Source organism: Pteropus vampyrus, unplaced genomic scaffold (genome assembly GCF_000151845.1).
Source record: "Pteropus vampyrus isolate Shadow unplaced genomic scaffold, Pvam_2.0 Scaffold7, whole genome shotgun sequence".
Taxonomy (NCBI): domain Eukaryota; kingdom Metazoa; phylum Chordata; class Mammalia; order Chiroptera; family Pteropodidae; genus Pteropus; species Pteropus vampyrus.
This window is the reverse complement of record NW_011888788.1, coordinates 14,962,001-14,972,799: the sequence shown is the minus strand read 5'-3', so window position 1 is coordinate 14,972,799 and position 10,799 is coordinate 14,962,001. Positions and strand designations below refer to the sequence as shown.

Sequence of the window (10,799 nt, the reverse complement as noted above, 5' to 3'; positions counted from 1 at the left end):
TGGAGCTCCATGCTCTCTAAGCCACCATTCCCCTCAAATCTCCATGTGTTCACTACCTGGAAGTTCTCTGAGCCTCATCCTTTTAGGTTTTTATGGAGGCTTCATTATATAGGTGTGTGATTGATAAAATCATTGACTCAACCTCCAGCTTCTCCCCTCCCTCTAATCACAGGGTGGTTCTCCTGGGAACCAGCTCCCATCCTAAGGTGAGGCCTAAAAGTCACCTAATTAACATTAAAAAACATCTTTATAGAGGAGAAAAAAAATAGCGTAGATGATAGAGGATCTGTTCATCCCTTTGGCAACCAAATCAAAGTTGTGACGGTAATAAGGAAGAGTAGCAAGAAAAAATCACCTGAGATCTAGATGAATAAGCCATACAATTAGGGAGAAATCCAAGAAAGCATCCTGCAACAACAGAAGGTAGGACAGGGCGAGGACACAGGGCTGCCTGGTCTCAAGTGGCTGAGTGAGACAGAGGCTGTGGCGGCAGCAGCGGCAGATGCCTCTTAAAGGGGCTGTGTCCATGAGTGGATTTCCGTGGTGACAGACCTGCTCGCTCTGAGCACTAGTGCTGATTCGGCTGCGTGCAGTGGGCACCAGGGACTTACAGGGAGACGTTGTCAGAGTGAGGGCCTAAGGGAGACTCGCTCTGTACAGAAGTGCCGGTGGTATCCATTGCTCCCTGTTGAGCCCTCCCAACTCCCAGTGCGCAGACACAGTGCTGCCATAGCTGTGACCATCATCAAACTGGATGATAGAGGTCGCTCCACCCAGAGGATTCCCTCAAACCCCACCTTCCCCAACTCGTGGCTCCACCCAAGCCACATCTAGGTATATCCTCGGCAAGTCAGGTGCTCCTTGCTGAGCAGTGCCTAGAGTGACACTGGAGGCAGCTGGCCTTGGTTTCTGGTATGACCTTTTGAGGCAACTGTAAGCACAGCATTTGTGGATTGCTTGCTGAATCTTAACAGGTGGCCCCAGAAGGGCACAGGTTTGGCCTGCAGCTGAACCCCCTCTCAGGATTGTGCCACTGGACACCTACTTCACAAATCCACACTAATCAACCGGGAGACTTAGGAACATTGCTTAGGACATAGAAACAGACATGGAAGGGCAGCCAAAATGAGAAGACAAAGAAGTAGAAACCATATGAGAGAACAGAACAGAGATCCAGGAATAATGGAGTCAAGTAATCTAACAGGTACAGAGTTCAAAACACTGGTTATAAAGATGCTCGATGAACTTTTGGGAAATGAGGATAAATTCAGTGAGAACTTCAACAAAGAGATAAAAAATAAACCCATAAAAATGGAAATGGAAATTACAAAAGGGAACCAGTCTGAAATGGAGAACACATTATCTGAGATGAGAAGTATATTATGGAATAAACATAGGAACAAATAAAGTGAATAAAGAAGAGGATCAAATGCCCTATCTAGAGGACAGGAAAGCCAAGGACACACAATCAGAATGGCAAGAAAAAAGATATCAAGACTATAAAAATAATTTAAGGAGGATATGGGACACTATTAAGGCTCCAAATATTTGTCTGATCAGTGTAACTGAAGAAAATCAAGATGTTGAACAGCTGTTTGAAGAAATAATGATGGAAAACTTCTCTAACCTAGTGAAAGAAATGGGCATAAAACCCCAGGAAGCTCAGAGAATTCCAAAAATCAAGGATCCAAAGAGGCCCACACCAAGACACATCGTAATTAAAATGCCAAATGTTAAATACAAAGAAAGAATATTAAAAGCAGTAAGAGAAAAACAAATAATTATATATTATAAGGAAACACCCATAAGACTGGAAGCTGATTTCTCAAAAGAAACTATGCAGGATAGAAGGGCTTGGCAAAAATATTCAACAGGATGAAGACCCAGGATATACAACCAAGAATAATTCATCCAGCAAAGCCATCCTTTAGAGTGGAAGGACAGATAAAGAGCTTCCCAGACAAAAATAAGCTAAAGGAATTTATCACCACCAAGCCAGTATTACAGGAAATGTTGGAGGGACTTCTTTAAGAAGAAAAAACATGTATCAAAAACAAGAATAAAGAATGGTTACAATTACATTCCTATCAATAAGTACTTTAAATAGAAAAGAATTAAGTGCTCCAACCAAAAGATAGAGTGGCTGAAAGGATAAGAAAACAAGACCCCTACATATGAAAAGGAAGGGGATGGAAAAAGATATTGCTTTGATGGACCTAGAAAGTATTTAAGTCAGACAAAGATAAACACTATATGATTTCATTTATATGTGGAATCTAAGGATAAAAACAACAAGCTAATCAAAAACAGACTCACAAATATACTGGACAATTTGGTGTTGGATGGAGGGGAAGGGGGTTTGGGGGGCTGTGAGAATAGGGTGAAGGGTTAAAGAAGAACAAATTAGTAGCTGATGAATGGTCACGGGGATGGGGAGCATGGCATAGGGAATGCAGTTAGCATTAATACGTTGGCTAAGTGGAGGGTCAGGGGAGGGAGGGTGCAATCGTTTTATGAACTATATAGATGTCTAACCGATATACTGTATACTTGAAACTAAAAAAAATAGAAAAAAAAAGAGAAAATAAAAACACCTTTATAGCTCTCATCACTTAGGAAATTCCAAGGCTTTTAGGAGCTCTGTGTTAGAAACTGCAATGAAGACCAAATATGTATTTCTTATTACAAATCACAACATCACACAAGGCCAGGAAGCTAGCAAAGAATAAAGTCTATACTTAGAGTTGGGCTTCAGACTTAACTCTAGACTTTTCCTTGCTCTCTGCAGGGAACAGGGAAAAGGCCAGGGTCCTCTTCACCTCTTAAGAACTCTTAGAAGTGGCATCTAGACCTTCCCAGCCTATCATTTCTGTGTGAGCCCTCAATGAATTTTAAGAACCACAGACACTAGTGTAGTAGACGCCATTGGAACCCCATCTGCACCCTACCTCTCCTACCATTTTGGTGAGGTCAGCTGCCTCCTAACAGCCAACACCAGTGTCTGTAACTGAGAGCTTTTTCCTGAACTATCTAAGTGCCAAGCTGCCATCCACCAATAACTCTCTGGGGGTGGGTGTATAAACACCCCAGCTCCCTTACCCCTCAGATGGGCTCATTCTGGGACAGTGGTTGCACCATTTCTCAGAGCTCCCCTAGAACTCAGCTCCAGCCGCCCACAGCAGTAACCAGAGTCCTAACATGCCTGCCCTTGGGTGCCTTCTCTTCCTGTTTCACCTCCCCACTCTCCTCTTTACAGTAAAAGGAACCATTCCCTTTCTAATACCCTTCATTCCTTCCATTACTGTGGCTCACAGAGTCCTTTACCACATGGCCTCTGTTTCTAGTTTCATTCTTGCCACTTCCCATCACTCACACCTTACTTCTAGTCACAGGAACTGCCCTCAGTGTATGAAGCTTTCTCATATCTTGGCCTCCTACATACAGGCTGTTCCTTCTGCTTGGAAAAAGTCCTCTCACTCTCTTTACTGGGCTGGCTCCGATATCTCAGATGCTCAGAAGTGTCACTTCCTCATAAGCATTCCAGGTCCCTTAACCCCTGCCACAAAATGCCGCACACTGCCACAACTCCTGCACGAGCTCTCAGGGGAGCACACATCACACTTTGTTTTGGAATTGCTTGCGTAACTGTCTCCTTCCAGAGGCTGTAGTTCGTTCTGTGAGCACAGAAAGGTGTCTGTCCTGCCCACAGCTGCTTCCCTAACAACTGTTACCAGCTTTGTACACATTAAGTGTTCAATTAATGTTTGATCAGAAAAAAGAATGAACTGTGCAGAAAGCGTGGGGTGAGGATGTTTCTGATCACCTCTTCTTTTTACCTCTGTGGATTCTGCAGTCAGGTGGGAGACCTTGGAAAAAGAAAGACTCTTTCTCCTTGTTATTTCTTGGATTTCTTTTGCATTTCTAAGCCCGAGCTCAGAAATCTGAGTTTTGCCCTGGCTTCCTGGAGCCTGCTGGGTGACTTGCTTAGTTCTGTTGAGCATGTGAAACAGAAGCTCATCGCCAAAATGAAACAAGAAGTGCTCATTTTCCAAACTTTGACTTTAAGAAATATATATATATATATATATATATAATATATATATATATATTTATTTATTTATTTATTTATTTATTTATTTATTTATTTGGGGGCATTTAAATAGCTAGCTGGCTTCTGAAAAAGCCCAAAGTATTAAGAAATGTCAAAATCTGTAAAACTGCATTCATTCCTTGCTGTCAAATGTCTGAACCTAATACCATGTGCAAAACAGCTGTCTCAGTGGTAATTATCCAATAATTATGACTGGAAAAGCTCATCTAGTCGAGATGGAAAAATGGTTTCAGAATTGTCAGCAGGTCCCTTGAGAAGGCAGGAGAGGCCATTAAACCCACACAGGGTCCTTAGTTCTGATATCAGAGATGAAGACAGATGTCATTGGAGTTACAGCCATGCCCCTGAGTGTCCTGGGAATGAAGCCTCTCTCCTGGGAAAAGCTGGAGGTGGAGAAGAAGGAAGACAAAAATGCATGTGGCAAATAAGCCCCTAAGTTTGCTTTTCCATGAACCTGGAACTATTTTTCCAAGTAACTCTGCATCTTGGCATGAGGTTACACAGTGATACCCCAAAATGTGGCTGGGCGTCGGGGGCTGATTACTAGAGGGCCCAGTGAGAGCCAGGGAGGGACTCAGGGACTGAATAAACAGGAAATCCTCAGGGAAGAATCCAGAACAGTTTCTCCATCCTTCAGTCGGAAACCCATTGCAGACACATCACATACCACAGCCTGGGGCAGCAAGGATTTTAGCTGCCACTGCGTTTGTGGGGCTTTTTAGAACAGGAATCTAGGGGCCAGGAGGTCTCTTCTCTTCCTGGTCTTTCTCTCTTTACATATAGTCGAAGAGCTCACTTCAGCTTTAATAAGCAGCCACTGTCCTTTCTAGCAAGACTCAAACTCAGGGACGGTTCCACCCCAGTGACGACCCTCATGCCCCTGTGTATGGTGGCTGTGGTGTCATGATTTCCTTTTGGCAATAATACCCTCCTTCCCATTTTGGTCTCTGGGGCTTGGAGAAAAAAAAGCTCACGGTCTTCTCTCTGTATCTTTCTGGCTATGTGACTTAACTTCTCTGGGCTTTGGCTTCCTGATTTGCACAAGGGGGTTTAGAACAGCAATGTAGTTGAGTGAAACCTGCGAGACCCATGCCTCTCTCACTATAGCCCGCCTCACCCCTGCTCGCCTCACCCCTGCTCGCCTCACCCCTGCTCACCTCACCCTTGCCCTCCTCACCTTTGCCCACCTCACCCTTGCATTCCTGCCACGCTGGTCTTCCTTCCACTCTTAGACACAGCCAACCTCAGTGTCTTTGCACTTGCAGTCCCCTCTTTCTAGAATGCTCCTCCACCTTCCACAAACCCACTCTTTGCCATTTACCACTCGGCACAGAAACTGCCTCCTTGTCCATCGAATCTAGAGTGACATGCAGCTCCCCCCACGCCCCACTCTCTATCACATCACCTGTGTCATTGTTTTCATAACACTTATGTTCTCCAACGTACATGTGCTCCTGTATTTGTCACTCATGGGTGGTCTGTCTTTCCCGACCTGATGAACGCCCTATGAGGGAGGGTCTAGTCCACCTTGTTTATTCTGTATTTCTAGTGCCTCACCAAGTTCCTGGCACATAGTAGCTGCACAATAACCACTGGTTGAAGAAATAATCCTTGCTTTGTTTAGCTTCTGTCAGGATTAGATGAGACCATGTGTGCATGGTGTCCTTAGCATGCCTGGTGCATAGTAGGTACTCAGTGAATGTTAAGCTCTTCTTATTGCTGTTTTGTTTGTCCCCTGCTCTTTCCTCTGGTGAGCCTATTCCTTCATTCTGCTCTGCTCACAGACTTTCCTCCCCACGTGAGGTGATGCTGATGGGAAACAGGATCCATTCATCCATTCATCTATCCATCCAACAATTATTCGTTGAGCACATTCTAAGTACCAGGCACTGTGCTAGGCACAGAGAAAACAATAAATGCATAAGACCAACACAGTTTCTGCCCTCAGGGAGATCATCTCTCTGGGAGAGATTCAGACAAAGGGGCAAGGGAAAGCTTTGATGGGAGTTGCTGAAAAACACAGTGTGATAACTGACTCAAGCTTAAGAGATCACAGTTGATATCCAAGTTGACACCTAAAGAATGAGCTGGAGAAAGACAATGGGAGCCCCTGGTAGGGGCCCCTTTACACCCTCTGTGAGGTGATCTGGTTCCGAGGGCCATTTTCTTTGACCCTTGGCTTCCAGCAAAACCAAATAATACAGCTTTGTTGGGCCACATACTGGGCCACTAGTTTGGTCTAACATTACTAGGCAAAGAGGTAGTCTGGACAAGTCAATTAAAGTCCCAGAAAATTAAAGTCCACTTCTCTACATGCCAGCACCTTAACTGTTTTTTACAAAAGGTATTTCCTTCTTAACTTTTTCTTGTTGACTCAGAATCACCACCACAAATATAAATTATTTAACTGGGATAAAATATGGTAAAGCACCCAGGGGCTACTTATAAATGAGGAATTGCTCACCCCTACAACTGCGGAAATTAAATTTACTCTCTATTTAAATAAGTAAAATGTTCTGCTATGTTCAAGATGGTCACGAAGTACAGTGCAGATGGCAAAAGTGAAGTGGACAAGTGCTTACACTCAGACTCCAGAAGCATAGAGAAGATGTGGGAATATAACTGTCAGACTAGGTAGGATAGAGAAAGGGCCCACAGGACACGGGGAAGAGATTGCATGATGTGCAGCATGAGGTTGCTTTGGGGCATGATGTAAAAGGATTAGAAAAGTTAGGCCTGTGGGCAGAACTTAAGGCGTTGTTCTGTTCATGGAATTTCCCCCCTTCGCTGAATGCCCTCTCAATCAAAGAGATGAAACTATTTGAGTAAGATTAGCAGAAAATAGCATTTTAAAGACTGCCGCTTAGGATCTTGGGGTGATTTTATTACTCTGTCAACTCCGCCCCATTCAGCTCACCTGTCTGTCTTTTCTGGCTTTTTGCCCATTTACATTTTAGATCTGACTCAGTTGGGATGAAAACTTTTCCTGATAGTGAAGGTAATCACTATTTAGGAAATACAGGATTCTAGAATATACAACTTTAATTGAAATATAATCATGAACTTCCTAATAGTTCCTAAGTTGTAAACATTACTGAAAAAGAAGTTAACTAGAATTTTTCCTTTAGAATTGTTAAACTTCAATATGAAATCTCCTTTTCAACAAATGGTACTGAAATATGTGGATATCCACATGCAAAAGACTGAAGCTGGACCCTATCTCACATCATATATAAAATGAAATCTCCTTGAGTTCTCTGGGCTTCATGAACTGTTTATAGATTATATTATTGAATTTCTACTTTCAAAAGAGAGTCTTACATTGTATGCTTGTATCCCTGGAATAACATGAAGATCCCTCTAGCACTGGTTACAGCAACGGCAGCATTTGGATAACTTAATGTGACACATCTTTTTCTAGTCTTTCCAACCAAAAGTCTCCCCTCAAAGCACTCTCCTGTATGCCATGGTTGTTGATCATAAACGAGAAGAGGCCTTTTCTTCTGCATTTTCCCTTTCTCTTCAAGGATCACTTCAAGGCAATCACAGGATTAGATGTGCTCTTTGTATAATTCCAGCAGAATTACCAGAGTGACCCCATTATGTCATTTACAGATGGAAAACATGAATTTGGGCCAAACATCTAATAGGGCCTGAATTTCTGTCTTCATGATGTCACCGTCACTAGAGTTTGGGACCTGAAAATGGTATGTTTTCATGGCTGTGGGTGTTATTAATATGAAAATTTTGTTTAATTTTTTGTTTTGTGAAGAGTGTTGGGAGAATGTCAGAGAGGCCGAAAGGAGGACAGATCATTAGGGGATTGCTGATGGCAGACAATGTGCCTATTCGAGTTGGAATTTCAGGCCCGATATCCATGTTTTGTCAGGAATATTTCAAAGCTGATCAGAGAAATTTGTTTACTTCCAGGATGAGCTCTGAGTTTTGTTTTTGAAAGTTTTTGATTTTACCTTCCACGATTGTACCGTGTAATCCTAGTAAAGAAAAAATAAACATATTGAATCTTAGGGACATTGGAGTGTTTTGGATCTCTTGCTCCTGCCTGTTCATCTCTCCCTGGAGAAAGTCAATGTGGTAAAAATCTGTTATTCAAGGATTGACTTTCGAGTTATTTAGACTGTAGTTTCTTTTCATCTTTTTGCTGCCTACTTTTTAGTCACCAGAGAAGACAAAAAGTAGTTGAGATTCACATAGGTCTGAATTTTACTTCTTCATGGCTTGGTAAGAGGTAGATGAGAAGGTGAAACAGACAGAGGAATAAACCAGGTGGATCGTTGATAAACTTGACAGATCCACACCTACTTCTGTGAGCTGGGTGAAGGGGCGAAGGAGTCAGGCAGAATCTGGGGTCCAATGAAGATGGGCTATAAAGATGGATCAAAAAGTGAAATGAGAGACAGACTTACATTTAGAAAAGCTAGAACACTTGGAGGAAGAGATGAGGCACCGAAGATCAAGTATGACCTCTGAGGAAATCTCTCAACCAATAGGTAACTTCACACGAACAAAAAACATATGGCCTTTCTGTATAGATTTCAATTTCATCAGGTCAGGGCCCAGGGCAGGCTGACCCAAGATGTCCCACAATGGCATACTGATTATTCTGAATTAAAGTTATTTAAGAATCTGTCTATGCAAGCAGAAAACCCTTACACCCCTTCCCCTCTAGAAGCAGAGATAACGCTCCATGTGACAGGTGCCCTTCCTTCTCCTGAGGGCTGAGAGACAACCTCATCACAGAGTTAAAAGAATCCAGAGTCCAAAGCTTGTATAAACCAATGCTGTAACAGCTTTACTAATTAACTGCCCAAGCCCAAACCTTGCTTAGAGTCCTTCCTAATCAGCACTAACTTTCTTTGTCCTGTCAATTTCTCACAGATTCATTTTTTTCTTTGACTAAAATGTATAGAAAGGTGCCCGGTTTGATCATTTTTCTGAGTCTCATTTTATGACCTGTGTACACATATTAAATTATTTTTTCCTGTTAATCTAGTCTTGTGTCAATTTTATTATTTGTCACTAGTTCAGCCAGAAATACTAAAGAAGGGTATCTCCCTCCCTGACAATTTCAACCAGCTGGAAACAACCATTAGTTAAACAACTTTGAAGACAACTATCATTTGATAAAATGAGCTACAATATTTTCTGTATAATACACAATTATTTACAACATATAGATAGACTAATATCATGCCCAGCAACACATATAGAGAAGCACCCAGCACTGGGTTGGGTGTAAAAACTTCAAAGTATTATTTTCTTCCAGATGCAGGAAGAAATCTCTAATTGCAGTTTCTTCCTCAGTCTTCGGACAGTGTCTAGGGCAGAAGTGTCCACCAGCAAAGGGTGAACATTTGGCAAGTTGGGGAAGAGCATTGAAGTCTACCTGGCCCACCTGTGTCACCCAACTGCATAACCACTTAAAGTCATAATCAGCCTAACCTCAAGAGATAGCATGAAGGCCATCACAGGAGGGTCTGATACTACTAGATCCCTGGCAGAGAGGGGATCTTATATTTTGTGTCTCTTCTTTCTTAAATAAAAATATTTTGTATGCAAAACGAATACACTAGAGCGGAGGTTGGCAAATAATGGCCCCTGGGCCAAGCCTGGCCCACCACCATTTTTTACATAGCCTATGAGTTAAGAATGATTTTTTGGGTGTCAAATACATGGTGATGTAAGGAAATCCAACTTTGGGTGGTGAACACACAATATGACATTATTGAATTGTTCACTTGAAAACTGTACAATTTTATTAACCAATATTACCCCAATAAATTTAATAAAATTTAAAAGTAATTCAATCCAAGGAAAAATGAATGGTTTTTACATTTTTAAGTGATAGAAAAGAAATGAAAAAATCATACAATATCATGACATGTGGAAATTATATGAAATTCAAATTTCAGTTTCTATTAATACAGTTCTATTTAAACAGCCACACTCATTCATTCTGTATCGTCTATAGTGGCTCAGGTCACAACAGCAGAGCTGAGTAGATGTGACAGAGACAGTCTGGCCCACAAAGCCTAAGGTATTACTGGCCCTTTAGAGAAAAAGTTTTCCAACCCTGCTCCTGCGTCCTGAAGGTGTCCGTAAGCCCGACTTTGGGAGGACTTTGATGGGGAGAATTTGTTTCCCCCTCAATATTAGTATTTCCATACCCCTTTGCCTTTAGATAAAGTCACAGGGGCCAAGGCCACCAAACACAGAGTTGCCCCAAAATTTAAAGAAAAGCCATGGAGCAAAACCACTTACGTAGGATCCATAATCCACAGCCAAGGTCTGCAGGGCCCAGGGAAGACCGAGGCCAATGAGGATGTCAAACACATTGCTCCCAATGGAGTTGGACACGGCCATGTCCCCCATGCCTGCAAGGACAAGAGGGCACTCGAGTGAGGGAGGTGATCCCAGGGGAGTGCAGGGGCCCCATGCCTTTGGTCTGACAGCGAGAGACCAGTTGGCAGATCTGCATGCTTACATATTTGGTTCTCTCCCAACTCATCACTATAGAATGAAACCGATGGTAAAATACATAGTCAATACAAGAGAATATGTATTATCAATAGAATATAATAAAATACACATTCTTTGAACTGTTGACCTTCACTTCAAATATGATCACTGTTTTATAAAATGGCTCATGATCTCACCAACATTTTAG

The 10,799-nt window shown here is 42.3% G+C and overlaps 1 protein-coding gene across 1 annotated transcript in view; it reads right to left on the bottom strand.

Moving 5' to 3' along the window:
- The window catches only part of SLC24A3 (solute carrier family 24 member 3), a 66,058-nt gene that overhangs the window by 11,011 nt on the left and 44,248 nt on the right, over nt 1-10,799 (bottom strand). The window contains exon 10 of the mRNA XM_011371329.2: nt 10,394-10,506. Within this exon, the coding sequence (XP_011369631.1) occupies nt 10,394-10,506 (113 nt within the window). The remainder of the gene's footprint in view (nt 1-10,393; nt 10,507-10,799) is intronic.